The sequence below is a fragment of the Panthera onca genome, chromosome E2 (genome assembly GCF_046562875.1).
Source record: "Panthera onca isolate mPanOnc1 chromosome E2, mPanOnc1 haplotype 2, whole genome shotgun sequence".
Lineage (NCBI taxonomy): Eukaryota > Metazoa > Chordata > Mammalia > Carnivora > Felidae > Panthera > Panthera onca.
Window position 1 is genome coordinate 1,430,831 of NC_138353.1, and position 18,120 is coordinate 1,448,950.

General features: G+C 48.3%; 1 protein-coding gene and 1 long non-coding RNA gene across 9 annotated transcripts; one reads left to right on the plus strand and one right to left on the minus strand.

Annotated features, from left to right (window-relative positions):
* On the minus strand, positions 1-8,780 carry LOC132691100 (uncharacterized). Of its 8 annotated transcripts, none has more exons than XM_060652410.3 (5): positions 8,660-8,780; positions 7,972-8,405; positions 4,119-4,157; positions 2,132-2,258; positions 1-1,341 (listed from the first exon to the last, which is right to left on the minus strand). In XM_060652410.3, the coding sequence occupies exons 1-5, from the start codon at positions 8,778-8,780 to the stop codon at positions 29-31; spliced, it is 2,034 nt and encodes a 677-aa protein (XP_060508393.2). In that variant the 3' UTR covers positions 1-28. The 8 variants fall into 8 exon arrangements, with proteins under 8 accessions (XP_060508393.2, XP_060508396.2, XP_060508397.2 ...); XM_060652413.3 differs by lacking the exon at positions 8,660-8,780 and adding an exon at positions 2,575-2,731 and having other exon boundaries at positions 7,972-8,037; XM_060652414.3 differs by lacking the exon at positions 8,660-8,780 and adding an exon at positions 2,575-2,728 and having other exon boundaries at positions 7,972-7,998.
* LOC144614597 (uncharacterized) lies at positions 7,432-8,760 on the plus strand. Its single transcript, XR_013552452.1, has 2 exons — positions 7,432-7,734; positions 8,623-8,760. It is a non-coding gene; the product is annotated as an uncharacterized LOC144614597 (long non-coding RNA).
* Positions 8,781-18,120: the final 9,340 nt, after the last annotated feature.

Sequence of the window (18,120 nt, forward strand, 5' to 3'; positions counted from 1 at the left end):
TCTCGACATGGTGCAGCCCCCGCTCATTCTAAGGCCCTCCTCCCCTGTGAACTTTCTGGTGTCGCAGGAGGTTAGACCTGCGGCTGAAGGCTCTCCCACATTCAGTGCACTCATGAGGCTGAGCGGGGCTGTGGAGTTTCCGGTGGTCGATGAGAGCCGACCGGTGGCGGAAGACTTCTCCACAGCTCCTGCACTGGGGAGGGCTCTCTGTGGTGTGAACTTTCCGGTGCTGAGTAAGTTGTGTGCTGTGGCTAAAGGATGCCCCACACGCACGGCACTCGTAGGGCTTTTCTCCTGTGTGGACTCTGTGGTGTTGAGTGAGGCCAAAGCTCTGGCTAAAAAGTTTCCCGCATTCGTTGCACTTGTAAGGCCTTGCCCCGGTGTGAACTCTCTGGTGCTTAATGAGCGTGGAGCTTTGGCTGAAGAGTTTCCCACATTCGCTACATTCATAAGGCTTTTCGCCAGTGTGAATTCTCTGGTGTTTAATGAGGCTGGGGCTCTGGTTAAAGAATTTCCCACATTGGCTGCACTCATAAGGCCTTGTTCCGGTGTGGACTCTCCGGTGTTTAATCAGGTTGGAGTTGGAGGTGAAGAACTTTCCACACTCACCACACTTATAAGGCCGTGCCCCAGTGTGAATCCTCTGATGTTCACTAAGGCTGGAGCTTTGGCTAAAGAATTTCCCGCACTCGCCGCATTCATAAGGCCTCTCTCCAGTGTGAATTCGCTGGTGCCGAACGAGTGTGGGTTTGTTACCGAAGGCTTTCCCACACGCGCCACACTCGTAAGGCCTCTCTCCAGTGTGGACTCTCCGGTGCTGGACGAGTATGTGTTTGTAGCTGAAGGTTTTCCCACACTCGCTGCACTCATACGGCCTTTCTCCCGTGTGGACTCTCCGATGCTGGGTGAGTCTGTATTTCCGGCAGAAGGCTTTCCCGCAGTCACCGCACTTGTAGCGCCTCTGTCCGTGGTGAAAGGGCTCTGCACAGCCGGTGTCCTCAGTGGGTGTCCCCCGACCGTGAGCGAGCCGGGGGAGAAGGCCTGGGCCAGCAGGGACGGGCTTCTGCGGTGGGGGGTGGTTGGCATGGCTCTTCGTGTTCCTTCGCGGGCGTCTTTCTCTACTGTGCCACTTCTGGTGCTCCTCAGGCTTCCCCCCCGTCCCACACGCTTTCTGTCCAGGGCTCGCTCCCGGGCTCTCGGCTGGATGCAAATCCCCTTCGGAGTCCGGGCTGTGCACCTCGTGGGGGGACAGATCTGCCTTGGCGATGCTGACCTGTGACACTCCTACGGGGACACTCTGCTCGGAAGGTGACTCCTCAGCCCCTGCTCCGTGCCAGCAGCCTGAAAGCAGAGAAGAAATGCTGAGCAGCTCCGGCAGCAGGAGGAGGCAGTTCTGTGCTTCACACGGCAGAGGGGACTCAGCAGGTGAAGACACGGGGACGAGGACGGTGTGTGGTGCAGGGAGGAGAGGCTGGGTCCACAACTCACTTCTGGGGGGAGTGTGTTTTCACCAGGGCCTCGGTGACTGGCGTTCAAGTATTATCTTAAGGATACGGGCACAGACAGACCGCGTGGTGGGTCAAGCGTAGGCCGGGGGTGGCGAGCACAGCAGAAGGAGCAGTGATCTGGGGGCGATCCCAATGAAGGGTAGAAGACAGGTGAGGGAAGGGGGCAGAGCGTCAAGGAAGGGCAGGGAAGACACGAGAGCCTCTGACCTTGGCATCAGAGCAGTGTTGTGAGCCCGGGACATGTTCCTGTCAGGATCCCCAGCCATTTCACATCCTCTCCCTGTCGCCAACTTCCACGTGCAAGTGTCCCCCACTTGGAGGCGTACCCACTTGGTCATGTACCCCGTGTCCTCCCAGCTCCAGCTGGATAACAGGGGACCTAGAAGATGCAAGTCCTTAAGGCAAACTCGGGACAGCTAAGTGGTCAGTGCAGGCCCAAGGCAACCAGCCCCCAAACCACCTCAGGAAACAAAAATGTCCCAGAAACCTTGACCGAAGGCCCCTCTGAACAGCTGGTGTTGGGGCTGCTTGTGAGGTATCTCCATGCCCCAGCCTCTGTGCCCAGGATGAAGAGGAAAGCCAGGAGCCAGCCCAGGATGTGGGGGTTGGGGGGAGGGCCTTACCCAATGACACAACAAGTGCAAAGACCTCCAGCATCACGTCCCGGTACAGGCGTCGCTGAGCCTCGTCAAGAAGCCTCCACTCCTCCTGGGAAAAGTAGACGGCCACGTCCTCAAAGGTCATGGAGCCCTGTGATGATGGGGACGGTTGCGTCCATAAGCAGCCTCTCCCGGCAGGACCTGGTAACTGCCCCGAAACCCAACCTCCAGATTCACTCACTCCCTGCTCCTGACCCCCCGTTCCCCCTCCCCCACACTGAGATGCAGGACTCCCGTCCCTTTCCTGCAAGACATCTGAGTCCCCAGCATCCTGCCTCCCAGATGTAAGCACCTGGGGCCTAGCATTCTCTCTCAAGCTCCTACTCACACAGCTGGTCCCCACCATTGACTTGTGTCTGTGTGTGATGCTGAAGAAGTGCTGGGCAAGTGTGATCATAGATCCTAACCTCCAAGGGAAGGGCCTTCCCCACTTGACCTTGCTGCTGGTTTAGATCACATGCAGATCTAAATACCCTTGGTAACATTCTGCTTCTATAGGTATGTTGTGTCTCTTCGCCAGTCATTTAGGTCCTGGGAGGTCCTGTAAGTTCATCTGATGACCTTCTGAGTCAAGAGCCACCACAAGAGCCTGGTGGGAGGGGTGCATACACAGGTGAGCAAGTACCAGTCTACTCTACCAACTCACCCCCATTATTGCTCTGATCTCATATCCACTCCCATGAAAATCCGGCTACCTGTTGGACTTTCCCCTCCCCATACCTCCTTCTACATTCCTGGTAACAACTGTTATGCTGTCTTGTCTACGCACTGTCCACAGCTCTCCTCCCTTGTCCCCCAAGGGCAACGCCACTATGACCGGAACGTGCCCCCACCATATCAGATCCAGAGTTCAGCCTTGGTGTGGATGTCCTGAGAAGTGGGGGACCAGCTCTCCAGTGGTCACCCACACGTGGAAGTCTCTGAAACATTTGAGAATCAACATGGCCAAAAGAGAATTCCTCATATTCTTACAAAAGTTACTCCTACAAAAAACCATGGAGTCATCTGTGACCCCTCCACATCAGAAAATCTGCTCAGGTCATGATCTTGCGTTGCAGTTTGTGGGTTCAAGCCTTGCGTTGGACCCCCCAGTGGGTGTGAAGGGCCAGCTTGTGTTCTCTCTCTCTTAAAATAAATAAATATATTTTTAAAAAGAGAATCTGATCAGCCCTAACTTTTTTTAATCTTTATTTATTTTTGAGAGAGAGAGAGAGACAGAGACAGTGCATGCAAGTGCGGGAGGGGCAGAGAGAGAGGGAGACACAGAACCCAAAGCAGACTCCAGGCTCTGAGCTGTTAGCACAGGGCGTGACACAAGGCTTAAACCCACAACCTGTGAGATCACGACACAGCCAAAGTCGGATGCTTAACCAACTCGAGCCACCCAGGTGCCCCTGGTCAGCCCTACGTAAAGCCAAATCCTTCTCCTACCTCTGCATCTACCAGCTATTTGGCCCAGCTACAACCAGTACTGACCGATCTAGAACACTGTACTACACGAGCTTTGTTCATGATCTCCTTGTCTCCCTCTCCCCGACTGTGGAGTGCACTCTAGCCAGGGGCAGCTTCTGAAGACCTGAGCCAGCTGGTTTTCTCCTCTACTCCAGAACTGTGTGGCCATCACCCTCACTCTCAGAACAGAACCCCAGCTCAGGCTACACCCCAGGCCTGACTCTAGCCTCCTTGTCCTCTGTTCTCACCAGACATAACAGTCCTAGCGGACCTAGAACATTCCCCACCCACTCTCATCTCTGTCTCTCCTCCAAAGCCATGGCTCTGTACACACCAATTCCTAAACCTAAGACACCCTTTCACACTCACCCCATGACTTGCCACAAGTGGGGATCCCTCTGCATATAACCTCTGACCTGGACTGAGGGCTTAGCTAGAGGCTCTAGACACCAAGGGCAGGAAGGGTGGCAGCAGGAGTTCCAGGACACCTGACACTCACCAGTGCAGGGTCCATAAGTGCTTCTGCTGAAAGCAGAACCTGCAGGAAGAGCAGGGCCACGTTAGTTTAAGTCCCATCGCGGGTAGAGACAGAAAAGTGAAACACAGTATTTTTAGGTACAGAGGAAAGCCAAAGGGGGAAAATCCAGCCTTTATAAAAGAAGGCAGAGAGTGTTCAGTTGTGCCCAAAGCACGTGCATCTTGACTTTCCAGGAGAGGGAAGAAAGGAGTGAAAAGGCTGATGGGGTCGTGTTGTGTTGGAGTAGCTGCCCTCAGGCCAGCGAGCAGGAAGAATAAGGGATAAATTATGTCCGTGTCTCAGTGTGTTTCCGACCCTTCCATTTTTATTCCTTCGTATTCTGCTTCTTCCTGTGCCCCAAATACACTCTTCTCTCACTGTATCTTGTAGTTTAGTTTAGCCCTAATAGCTGGTCACGGATGTGACTCTTTACACTTCCTTTTCCAGTTTTTCCATAAATGTTCAGAAAGAAATGGTGCAGATATATTCTCTCCACTGGGTAAGGTAACATATCAAACCACCGCTTACGTGCTTGGGTGTCCACAATGAAGCTCTGATAAAGGAATTGGTGCTGGGAACCCAGTAAGGGTGTTCGGCCTCCAGCAGGCTGGGGTAACTGCATTTCTGACCGTTTCAACTTAAGAGAAAGGAAAGAAGCTAAGGCCTAGTTTTTGTTCCATCCCCATTCTATAAAACTGCTGGTGCTGAAACATTACTTTTTATCCTTACAATGACTAATTCCTGCCTACTTTAGCAGAGTATCTTACTTGAAACATCCTATCATTTTCTCTTGCGATACTACCAGAAGATGATACAGGAGGATAACCAATCAAAAAACCACAAACCTTGTGGGCATGTATCCTCTAAAAGTTTTATGTAATGTTAATGTAAAATTAGTAATGGGGCACAAAATAAGATCAGAAAGTGAACATGTTGGTTTAAGTACAATAATTTTATATTAACTTTAACAAATATAAATCACAATTTAAGAAAACCACATCATGAGACAGAATCTCAAAAACTACAAACAAAAGAAATGACTATATACTTAAAGAGTAACACTAAATTTTTTCCCCCTAATGAACAGACAGGGAAGAAAGAGACACAGAATCCGATGCAGGCTCCAGGTTCTGAGTTGTCAGCACAGAGCCTGATGTGGGGGTTGAACTCATGAACCACGAGATCATGATCTGAGCCCAAGTCGGACGCATAACTGACGGAGCCACCCAGATGCCCCATAAAGGGTGAGATCAATGATGAGGGAAGAATAAATCTGGACAACGTGCATCTAAGAAAAAGAAAGAAAATGTGGAGAAAAGACAACACCCCTAGATTTCATTACAACTGCAAACCCAATAGTACTAAAAGATTCAGAGCAAAGCCAAAACCTTGATATTACGCATGTTATAAACACATGCTGGGTGTTACTGCAAACACAAAAGGAGTACACAGTTTTGCTAAAATCCTTGAGTTTTCCTGAGAGCAGACCAAGTCATAGCTGCAAACATAAAAATCCCAAGTATTTTAGAACGTGAGAAGCTATTTCTAAAAAGTGACAAGGCTCGGGCGCCTGGGTGACTCAGCTGGTTAAGCATCCAACTTTGGCTCAGATCATGATCTCGCAGTTCGTGAGCTAGAGCCCTACTGACTGTCAGGCTCTGTGCCGACAGCCTCCTTCGGATCCTTTGTGTCCCTCTCTGCCGTCCTGAGCTCTCACTCTCTCTCAAAAAAAATTTTTTTTAAGTGACAAGATTGTTGTAAATAAGAATAAACGTTAAACATCACTTTAACATACAAGAGTAATTGTTCCAAAAGAGATTAGCACATTATAAAGCTGTTCTAGTAAGAAAACGATTGTCATAGGATTTAGGTTGGAAAAACTAGAGAGATCATGAAGTGGGTCATGCATGTGTGCACGGATCTGGATGCTTTAGTGGTGCTACAGAGCATTAAAATAGTAGCAGCTTATAAATTGTTGTGTGGCAACATAAAAATTTACACCTCTACTTTAAACGATGCACACAGGGACACCTGGCTGGCTCAGTTGGTAAAGCGTGACTCTTTGAGTTCAAGCCCCAAGTTGGGTATGGAGCCTAATAATCTTTTTAAAAAATGACGTAATTTCAGCTGGATAGGCTTAACTTGGAAGACAAAAAATTATGTCTCTTACAAGTTAACAGAAGAACAGATTTCTCAAACCAAAGTATCACAATAAAGAATCCCACTACATTGAAACAAAGGGCTCCTGGGGGCTCCTGTTACATTTTGTCATAAAAACTGAAATGACCAGTTACACAGTTGAGCAAAAATTACACAAATTCGTGAACCCTCCGTAATCGTTAAATTATTTAAAATTTTAATACTTAGTGAATTAAAGAATCTTGTGTATGTAAATGAGAATTCCAGTAAGCGCTTTTTAAAAATGCAAATGTAAAGTTAACAGTAACGAACAAAAATAAAGCAAAACTCAGTAAGGTGTGGGGTACCTGGTCAGACTGTGGCTGACACCTCAGAGCCTGCCTCAGATTCTGTGTCCCCCTCTCTCTCTGCCCCTCCCCCATCGTGCTCTGTCTCTGTCTCAAAAATAAATGTTTAAAAAAAACAAAAAACCAACTCAGTAAGGCTGACATCACAAGCCTGACGTTGCCCACTGCTAGTAACACTATAGAAATTAGCTAAATATTGTAAACTATTGTATGTATGTAGATTGGTAACATTTTGAAAACCAATCTGGCATCATAAATGAAAAAAAATTTTTTTTACATTCATTTTAGAGAGAGGGAGACACAGAATCTGAAGCAGGCTCCCAGCTATCAGCACAGAGCCCGATGTGGGGCTCAAACTCAGAAACCGGGAGATCATGACCTGCGCCCAAGTCAGATGCACAACCAGCTGAGCCACCCAGGTGCCCCTGGAATCATAAATTTAAACCTACAACTACTTGTGGAAAGTGGGCTATCTTTAATACAGAATGCTAGACAACTGTATGCTTGTATAGCCCAAAACATGTGGCTACAGTACCAGTGTTTATAAATGCAGAAAACCACGGGCAGAAACATATAAAAACATTTTGTTTATATACTCATATCCCAGAATACTACGCAGAAAAACGAACAGCTGTACAGTGCTGTGACTGCAGTAACCCATCAATCTTTCATCTAAACTATGATGCTGAGGACTTCCCACAGAGGTGCTGAAGCTCTCGGAAAATAAAGGGTGCTTGCTTGAGACATCGGACAACAGCTTAACCTTGGAGAAGGCCATGGTGGCCGCGGAAGAACCGCGGAGCTGGGTGCTGGGGTGCTGTCTAGACCCCAGCTCTTCCCCGGCCAGTGGGAACGCGAGAACGGAGCGGTCGGCCGGCAGGGGGCGCGCTCACACCCTCGCTCACCTTGTCCTCCAACTCGCAGGAAGACGGTAGCCGCGACCAGAGCTACCACCCTCAGCCCCAGCCCGGCCCACGAGCAGCCACTCCATTTGCCCCAGCGGGCTAATGTTTAGAACAGCCCTTGCCAGCTTCCCTCTCCCTGGAACGGATCAGGCTTTGGCGAGCGCAGCTGCACCGCGACGCTCGTGCTACTCGGGAAGAAACCCAAAGGTAAGAGGTTAACAGCAATGAGAACAAGCAATAAGCTCCTGGCCGTGTGCAGAAGGTTAGCACTAATCTTACAGCCGGCTATTCAGCTGCACACGCATTCTGTGCCACTCTCCTCGGGCAGGCGACATTCCAGAATTCGGAAGACCAAGGTAAACAGGACCCTCGTAAGAACAAAAATATGAAATTTCAATGAATAAGAGCTGAGGGGGTGAGGGCCCAGAGAAACGCAGCATTTACCTGGATGGGAACCGCCACGGCGACCGTGGCACCGCAGTGCTCAGCCCGCACGACAGCCACGCTGAGTCTCCGAGCAGCCGGCCCTGCGCTTCCCCGCTCCGTTACCTTGGGCAGTCCCAGCAACCTCAGCTTCAGAGCGCTGGACAGAACCAAATTTACAAGATGTCGCTGGAGGCCAACGCCGGAAGGCCCGCCTACATGCCGTCCGCTGGGCGGAAGTGCCTCGCTCCTTGAGCCCTCACTGGCCCAGTGTGGCGCACTGCCTTCTGGGTAACGTAGTCCTGATGGAGACACCGGCCTCCGCACGGGTCTCCATCCTGCCCTCCGGCAGCCGTCCCGCCGCACCATGAGGGGTGCTGGGAAGGGGTGTCTGAACGTTCTGAGGGGGGCTCCGGCTTCTTGGAGGGGGTCACACCCAGATTTTCGTGGAATGTCTGCTGATCACAGAAATTATTTCAGATGTTTCCCAAAGTGCAAACCCAATTGTCACTCAGACATAAAGTACGTCCACCCAGAGCTGGGATCTAAAATACCATCTTACTGCTTTTCATGTTAGACTGAAACTTTAGAATCAATTGTAGGAGTTTCACTGTTAGAAAAAAGGGCTAGTGATGTCCAACTCTTAACTCTATGCATTCCATTCTTTTTTAGAATTTAACACCCGATCTCAAAAGTGGGAGCGACTTACCACATTGGGACAGCGGGCTTCTGAACACGGAGACAGAGAAGCGGCAGGATTGGATTTTGTGATTTTTTTTCCTTGCTGGGAAGTAAATATAATTCCACGTGCGACTGCAGTGACAATGCATGGGCACTTGAGATTATCCCAGAAGAAATGAAACTACTGAAATCAATGATGATGTAGCTATTCACCCGTGGCCAAAATAGCTCTTGGCCATCTGCACGAGGTTAGATCTCACTGAAGTCTGAGAAGTGAGGGAATTAAGGTGAGCACAGGCTTACAAAGGAAATCGGAGGTTATGACTAAATCGGGACTTCTTTTTATCGTATTTAAAAATCACTGAGAAATACCAGCTTCAATGAAGCTGTGAAGACATAGCTTTGCACTTGAGGTATCTGTACATCATAACAAATACCCCGTAAGTGCCGGTAAGTCAGGGGAGACTGAGGAGCTATATTCCTCAGCAATGCCTGGAATATGGGACAGCCTCTGAGTACAAATGACCCCAACTCATGCTGCTGCTGAATGCAAGGATTGCCAGGGAGACTGCCCTACCCCACCCTCGAGTAGGCTAGCAGACTGGATAACTACAGATATTCTTTGCACCCCGAGTACAGAAGTCCTATAAACTTTCCAGGGATGCATCATGTAGCGATGCAAATTGAGCCAAATCTGGACTGAGAGTTGTTCTTTATCCTCCTATTTCCTCTGAAACACACAAAAGAGAGGACCCCCAAAACCCGTTCATTCTTTCATTCCATCCGAGTCCAATTCTGTTCTCACCCACAGCGAATACAGTAAATATAGTTTAAAGAATACTTTTAGGGGCACCTGGTTGGCTCAGTTGGTTAAGTGTCTGACTTTGGCTCAGGTCATGATCTTGTGGTGTAGCTCAGAGCCTGGAGCCTGCTTCGGATTCTGTGTCTTTCTCTCTCTCAAGAGTAAATAAACATTAAAAAAAAAAAAAAGAGTAAGACTTTTATTATCACAAAAGCCAGTGGGGTGACCAGGGAGTTCCTGTGTTGGGTAACTTAAGGGCTAGAAAACTCCATTACAAGTCTCATGAGACAGTCAGAGACAATGCCCCCAAAGAAGGGAAACGTTGGGAAACCTCTGTGAGCTGGGAGGTGAAGCCAGCTCAAGTCCCCTTGTCCAAAGTTGGGTGATGTCCCCACCCAAACTGATAGGAGGTAAGGTGTAAGGAATGAGGCCTCACCAACCCTGGTGACTACTCCAGATGAAGAGAGCACAGCAATCTGCTGGGCTCCCTGACACCTGGTAGAAGAGGGATGGCTTCTCGGATAGACAGGGGCAGTGCCACCCCAAGCAGCTCTGAAAGTGGAAGAGTTCATGAAACCAACCCACATATTTAGCCCGGGAGGTGCAATTCTGGCTGACTTCTAACCTATCACGATGTTGACATTGTGAACTTCCTGGTGCACAATGAAGACAGGCTACTGGCTAAAAACTTTACAACATTCACCACACACACAGTACTCTTCTGGGTGTGTAGATGTTGTGTAAGACTGAAAGGTCTTTAAAAATTTTTTTGTGTTGTTGAGGATGATGATGGCAGGTGAGAACAAATACCACTCACATAGATAAAAGGCAAAGCTCTTTGTAACTTACAGCTGGGAACAAGAGAAGGTCAGACAGAACCCAACAGGGGCTTAGTGAGGGGCAGCGTGACAGCAAGCTGGAGCTGGAAGGGGCAGTGTATGCATAGCAATGTAGGTTTCCCAGGATCCGTGTGGGCTGAATAATTTCTTAGACTCCAGGGCACAGGGGCATCCTTAGCTGTCTGGTACCTGGTTCTGAGGTGTTCAGGCCATCAGGACTGGTATGAGTGAGAGCCTGATATGGGGAGTATTTGGGGGTGTGGAATTAATCAGATACTCCAAAAGGGGAGCTGACTGGCTTCATGCCAGGCTTCAAAGTGGAATTAAGACAGTATTTTATAAAAGTATATATCAAAACACTGTGATTCTGGTATGAGACAGTGATACACATACACCTATGAAATAGAATTCAGAGCATAGAAATAAATTCTCACAGATGGTCAAATGATTTGGACACGGCTGTAAAGGACTTCAATAGGGAAAGTCCAGTCATTTGAAAAGGCGCAGGGAAAACTGGACATACCACATGTGAAAACTGGGGCTACATTATAACGTTATACAAAAATGAACTCAACATGGATTAAAGACTTACACATGGTTCTTAAACCATGTAACTTAGAAGGGAAGAAAGCTTTCTCACACTGGACGTGACATATAGCACACATACGATGAGAGATAAAAATTGACAAAGTGGACTATATCAAAATTTAAAATTCCTGTGCACCAAAGAAAACAATCAACATACAGGAAATGCACGTATGAGTGAAAATGCAACATGCGGAATGGGGGAAGGGGAGAAAATATTTGCAAATCTGATAGGGGATTAATATCCACAATATACAAAGGACTTGTATAAAGAACTCATAATTCAATAACAAAGAAAATACATTATCCAATTAAAACATGAGCAAAGGACTTGAATAGATATTTCTCCAAAATAAATATGCTCAACACCCACACATTAATCATTAGAGAAATGAAAACTAAAACTACAAAATATATCCCTAGAATAGCTATTATATATATATATTAAAAAAAAAATCTATATGTTGCAAAGGATGAAGAGAAACTAGAAACTTCACACACGGTGGGCAGGTGCACAGGAACATAAAATGGTATCAGTATTATGGAAAACAATTGCTCAAAACATGACCATAATACCACATGAATCAACGATTCTACTTTTTTGGGGTAGGTGCAAAAGGAATTGAAAGCAAGGTGTCGAAGAAATCTATGTTTGAAAGTTGGAGTTGCACCTACAAAGCATCCTACCTTTACTCACCGGTCTCCTTGGTCTCATCCAGGGTGGACTTATGGCTGCTCCACAGTATGTGCTGCGGCTGAGGCTTCCCATGCTTAGTGCACAGACACCCATTCTGTCCACTTTCAAAGGCCTCCCTGCATCAGTGTCCCCGTGTGGCTAGCCACTGCGTGGCTGGAGGCAGGAGAAAGACTGCGAAGTCCTTCCCACCCTCCCTCCAGGCCAAGGTCAGATGAACTGTGTGGCCCCTAACAAATGAAGGGCTCTGCTCGTCCTTTATGCCAAGCTTCTCTCTATTCTGCTTTGTCTGATGCAGGTGTAGGTCTGCCCCACGAGCGTACAGGCCATGCTCAGGGTAGGTTGCACCCTGCTCAGCCGAATGCAAAGTGTCTCTCCAGAGCAGGACACACATCTCACAGGGCTGGGCCTCGTGGACCGACGGACCTGGCTTTGGAGTCCTGACCCGTGACGCTCCTATAGACACCTTGCTCTGAAGGGGCCTCCTCATCCTGGGCTCCATGCCAGCAACCTGTAGGCAGAGAAATGCTGGTCAAGCATAGGCAGCCTTGTCCGGAATGCCTGTCAGACACACCCACGGATAAGGCCAGGGGACTGCTGACAAGTCTGGGGGACTCGAGACGGTGAGAGGAAGGCCTTCTGTGCAGAGCTCAGCCTGGCCAGTGCCCACAATGGGACTCTGGGCAAGGAAATGAGAAAGGAGTGAGGGCAGGGAGGAGAGGTGGGCTCCCCAAGTGTCCTCTGCAAATGACTTTCAACAAGGCCATGGCTGCTGGTGACTGGTGAGCACTGGGTAGAAGACTGAGTCCAGACCCAGAAATGTGTGCTTGCACACTGGAAACTATAGAAAGAAATTGAAGAAGACACAAAGAAATGGAAAAAGATTCCATACTCATGGACTGGAAGAACAAATATTTTTTAAATGCCAATACTACCCAAAGCAATCTATATATTCAATGCAATCCCTATCAAAATAACACCAGCATTCTTCACAGAGCTAGAACAAACAATCCTAAAATTTGTATGGAACCAGAAAAGACCCCGAATAGCCAAAGAAATGTTGAAAAAGAAAACCAAAGCTGAAGGCATCACAATTCCAGACTTCAAGATGAATTACAAAGCTGTAATCATCAAGATTGACAAAGCAGGAAAGAATATCCAATGGAATAGAGAAGACAGTCTCATCAGCAAATGGAGCTGGGAAAACAGGACAGCTGGGAAAACAGGAAGAAAAATGAACCTGGACCACTCTCCTATACCATACACAAAAATAAACTCAAAATAGATGAAAGACCTAAATGCAGACAGGAAGCCATCAAAATCCTCGAGGAGAAAACAGGCAACAACCTCTTTGACCTCGGCCATGGCAATTTCTTACTCAATATGTCTCCAGAGGCAAGGGAAACCAAAGCAAAAATGAACTCTTGGGACCTCATCAAAATAAAAAGCTTCTGCACAGTGAAGGAAACAATCAGCAAAACTAAAACACAGCCTACGGAAGGGGAGAAGATATTTGCAAAACACCTATCAGATAAAGGGTTAGTATCCAAAATTTATAAAGAACTTATCAAACTCAACACCCAAAAAACAAATAACCCAGGGAAGAAATGGGCAAAAGACATGACTAGACACTTCTCCAAAAAAGACATCCAGATGGCCAACCAACACATGAAAAAAATGCTCAACATCACTCATCATCAGGGAAATACAAAGCAAAACCACCATGAGATACCACCTCACATCTGTCAGAATGGCTAACATTAACAACTCAGGCAACGACAGATGTTGGCGAGGATGCAGAGAGAGAAAGTCCCTTTTGCACTGCTGGTGGGAATGCAAACTGGTGCAGCCACTCTGGAAAACAGTATGGAGGTTCCTCAAAAAATTAAAAATAGAACTACCCTACGGCCCATCAATTGCACTACTAGGCATTTATCCACAGGATATAGGTGTGCTGTTTCGAAGGGACACATGAATCCCAATGTTGACAGCAGCACTATCAACAATAGCCAAAGTATGGAAAGAGCCCTGTTCATCAATGGATGAATGGATAATGTAGATGTGGTGTACACACACACACACACACACACACACACACACACACATACATACAATGGAGTATTACTTGGCAATCAAAAGGAATGAAACTTGCCATTTGCAACTACATGGGAAGAACTGGAGGGTATTATGCTAAGCGAAATTAGTCAGAGAAAGACCAATAGCATAAGAGACAAAACGGATGAACATAAGCAAAAATAATATAAAAAGAGGGAGGGGGACAAAAGAGAAGAGACTCTTAAATATGGAGAACAGAGGGTTGCTGGAGGGGGGATGGGCTAAATGGGTCAGGGCCATTAAGGAATCTACTCCTGAAATCACTGTTGCACTATATGCTAACTAACTTGGATGTAAATTAAAAGAAAGATTGCATTACAGTAGCTCGTGTTCAAGGACCATTTAAGGATATGTGCAGACTTCACACCATCTGAAACGTTAGTCCTCCAAGGAAGCAGCAGAAGGGAAAGGATGAGAGCCGAAAGAACTGAAATGTTAGTGGGAAAGAAAAGGTATAAATAAGGCGGCCACTGCCCCAGGCATCATACAGTGATGGACACAGAACAGATGCTCCGTGTGAGGGCCACATTTTTTTGAGCATCTCTTGATGTTGCGGAAGTAACGTTCCTCTGTCAGGTGCCTGGGGCTCTACTATTGCTTAGTGCGAGCAAGCACTGGGGCCTGGAAGAGGCATGTCCAGGGGAAAAGACAGAGAAAGAGAGTACCAGACATCCACCCAGAGTGACCCACACCACATCAACATCCCACCTTCTAAGTTTATGAGACCTTCAGAGGAAAGTCTTAAAACAAACCCAATGGTCCCTACAAGTGGTGATGACACGATCAGTGCCTGAAGTTGCTGGCATAGGCAGGCCCCAAGTACGTGAGCAAGAGGACAGGAAGGCCTGGGGTACCTGACCTCGGACAGGGAAGACAATGCCACCATAGCCCCCAGGACCACACGGTAGGCATTTCTTTGACCCTCCAACATGCCCAGTCCGCACACGGAACCCAGGCAGTGCAAACGCAGCCGGCCTCCTAGTCTGCCGGAGTCTTCTATCATAACACCAAAGTATCCTCGCCCAACTGTTTCTTGCTTTAGCTTAGCCACAGAGACCTGTGTGAGGGTCTCACAATCTCAGAAGCGATCCCGACCTCTCACCACCTCTCGTTCAAAGCCCCAGACTTGCAATGAATCTGGCCGATCCCATTTCCCCCATCCAACTAATCTACCAGCCCAAATAAACAATCCAGGTGAGGGTCACCAGAAAAGCTTGCCGAGGCCACAGAGGGGTAACAGGCCCGCCCGCCCTGGTGTCTGACCTTCACTGTGGGCACCTCAACAACCATCTTAAGTCCACTGCCTCCTCAGAAGGCTTTACGACCCTCCACCTCACATGCACACCCCCCCCCCCAACAGCCCTCCAGTTCCTCCCGTGTTTGTGATCCCCACCCCCACCAGCCTGGCACCCACCTGAGACACAGATTTAGCCCTTCCTTCCCCTACCTGATCCCCAATGGCACTGCCACCATAACACAAAGATGCCCCGTACGAAACCAGAAGCACAGCTTTACTGGGGTCCACACGCCCCCATCCATTGGTGCACGTGCAGGTGCAGAAGGAGGGGAGCCATGAGAAATGGGTAACGACGGTTAAGGTCCTACAAGTTGAGCTGAACCACCAGGCCTGCTCTGCCCTCCAGCAAAGCAATGTCAGTATGATGGTCCCAACCGAGTTCCTCAGGGCTCACTGCTGCCTCTTACTAGCCATGTGACTCTGGAGAAAGAATGACCCTCAGGGAGGTCTTTGTCCTTATCCCATACAATCGGAATAAGACTATTCCCCCCTCACAGGGTGATACTGATATCACACATCAGTAGCACACTATGTATCAGCTTACAGTCCAGAGCATCCAGGGTTTTGTCTGTTTTCAGTGCAAATGAAGTGGTAGGACTTTAAAAGTTTGGGAGTGTATTTTTCCCACTTTGTAAGTTTTTAAGAGGATGTGATGCATGAAACTTACATCATAAGCAAATGCTTAAAAATAAAGTAACTCTTACACCAATTATTAAGTGTGTGGATAAATTTAAGTAATTCACTGCGCTCATTTCTAGTTGCCTGCCTATGCCTATGTATTTGGAAGGATGCTGCTTTGTTAGTATTCAAATCAGTAGCTGTTTCATACGTTCTGAAGTTAAGGGGAGCGCTGAAAACTACTAGTCCTCGTGCCATCATCTCGGAAGACAGTATGTGGGGAGCCCTGGACTGCACAGCAGAGGGGAGGGGAGGCAGCAGTGCCCTGGTCTGGGGCTCGGCTGACCCTGGCTTTGTTCCACAGGGAGTGGTCTTGAGTGGCTGCTTAGCCTGCAGGGGAGGAGCCACACCAATTCACACCTCAGTCACGCTGCCAACACCTCACCTCCTCTGGACCTCCCTCTCTCCACACACAGGCCAGAATTCACCTCATCTCTGAAAGAGAATCAGAGATACACATGGGTCCCAGGCCTTCCCTACCCCACCGCAGGACCCACCTGAAAGAACCTCAAAACCCTCCTTCTTCAATCTGATCCCCAGGCTCTGACCTGATCCAGTCCGAGGTCCCCACCATTTAACATTTATCTCCAGCCCTCTTCCCTCACCTCTAAACCTTCAAGCCCACCTATCATGAGAAGTCTCATCTCCATCTTGAGACCTCTCAGAATCACATGTCTAAGATGTAACTCAAAATCTCTGTGAAACCTGCTCCCTGCACTGACTTCCCCACCTCCTTTCTTTCAAATGTCCAGGCAAAAATAAAAACTGGATGGTCTTTCACTCCCTTTTATTCACAGACATGCTGGATGGAGCAGGAAATCCTGTTGACCCTAACTTTATGATCTACCCAAATTCTTTTTTTTAATTAATTTATTTTGAGAGAGACAGAATACAGAGGGGGAGAGAGAATCAATCCAAGTAGGCTCCACACTGTCCATGTGGTTCTCAAACTCAGAACCATGAGATCATAACCTGAGCCGAAACCATGCGTCGAATGCTCAACCAACTGAGCCACCCAGGTGTCCCTGATCTATCCAAATTCTTTTTTTTTTTTTTTTAATTTATTTATTTTTGGGACAGAGAGAGACAGAGCATGAACGGGGGAGGGGCAGAGAGAGAGGGAGACACAGAATCGGAAACAGGCTCCAGGCTCCAAGCCATCAGCCCAGAGCCTGACGCGGGGCTCGAACCCACGGACCGCGAGATCGTGACCTGGCCGAAGTCGGACGCTTAACCGACTGCGCCATCCAGGCGCCCCTGATCTATCCAAATTCTTACCACATCTCTCCTCTACTGCCGCTCCTCTGGTCCAGCCCCCACCATATAATCTCCTGGAGTCTATTGCCGGGTTGTCCTCCTCGCTAGTTTCCCATTCCCTTTTCAGTAATTTTAAACTTCAAATATGGATATGCCCCTAAATTAGGTCCCTGGAACCAATGCCAACAAGTGTGTGTGTGTGTGTGTGTGTGTGTGTGTGTGTGTGTGTGTGTGGAGTTGGGGGGAGGTCCCTGGGGTTCCTCACACAACATCAATTCTTAAAAGCCAGAAGGATGTCCAAGAATTCAAGTCTGACACTATGTATCAGGAATTAGCATCAGATTCACAGGTTAAGGGTTCAGTCCTACAGGACGGTACCCCCACCCTCAACCCCCTGCCATTTCAGATGCCAGCTGCAAGCCCAGGCTGTTACTGGTGCTTCCCACTGACTGGTTATAAATCAGAGGTTCCCAAGACCCCTTCTCCTCAGGTTTAACTGATTTGCTAGAATGGTTCACAAAACTCAGAGAAACATTTTTCTTCCTAGATCACCGAATTATTACAAAAGGGTATTAACTCAGAAACAGCCAAAATGGAAGAGACGCACACGGCAAGGTATGAAAACGGCACAGAGTATCCTTGCAGTCTCCAGGTGCACCACTCTCCTCAAATCTCCAGGTGCTTACCAACCCGGAAGCTCTCTGAACCCTGTCCTTTAAGGGTACTTTGGAGGCTGCATCATATAACCACGGCTCATTCAATCACTGGCCACTGGCTATTGGTTCGACCTCCAGCCCATCTCCCTTCTCCCAAGGAGTAGGGTAGGGTAGGGTAGGGTAGGGTAGGGTCGGGTAGGGTCGGGTAGGGTCGGGTAGGGTCGGGTGGGGCGGGGTGGGGCGGGGTGGGGTGGGGTGGGGTGAGGTCAGGTTGGGGGGAGGGGAGGGACTTAAAAGTTACAACCCTCTAATCACCAGGTTGGTTCTCCAGGCAACCGGCTTAGGTGCTTCCAAAACTCACCCCATTCGTAGGACAAAACACAACTTTACCACTGTCAACACTTAGGAAATTCCAACAGTTTTGGAAGCTATGAGCCAGGAACTATGCACTAAGACCAGATATATAGCAGAAATACATTTTGGTCACCTTAACAAATACGTATTTCTTTAAGTCACCAAATCGCAGCCCCTCCCATCCCCGCCCCTTCACGGATTTCACGGCTCAC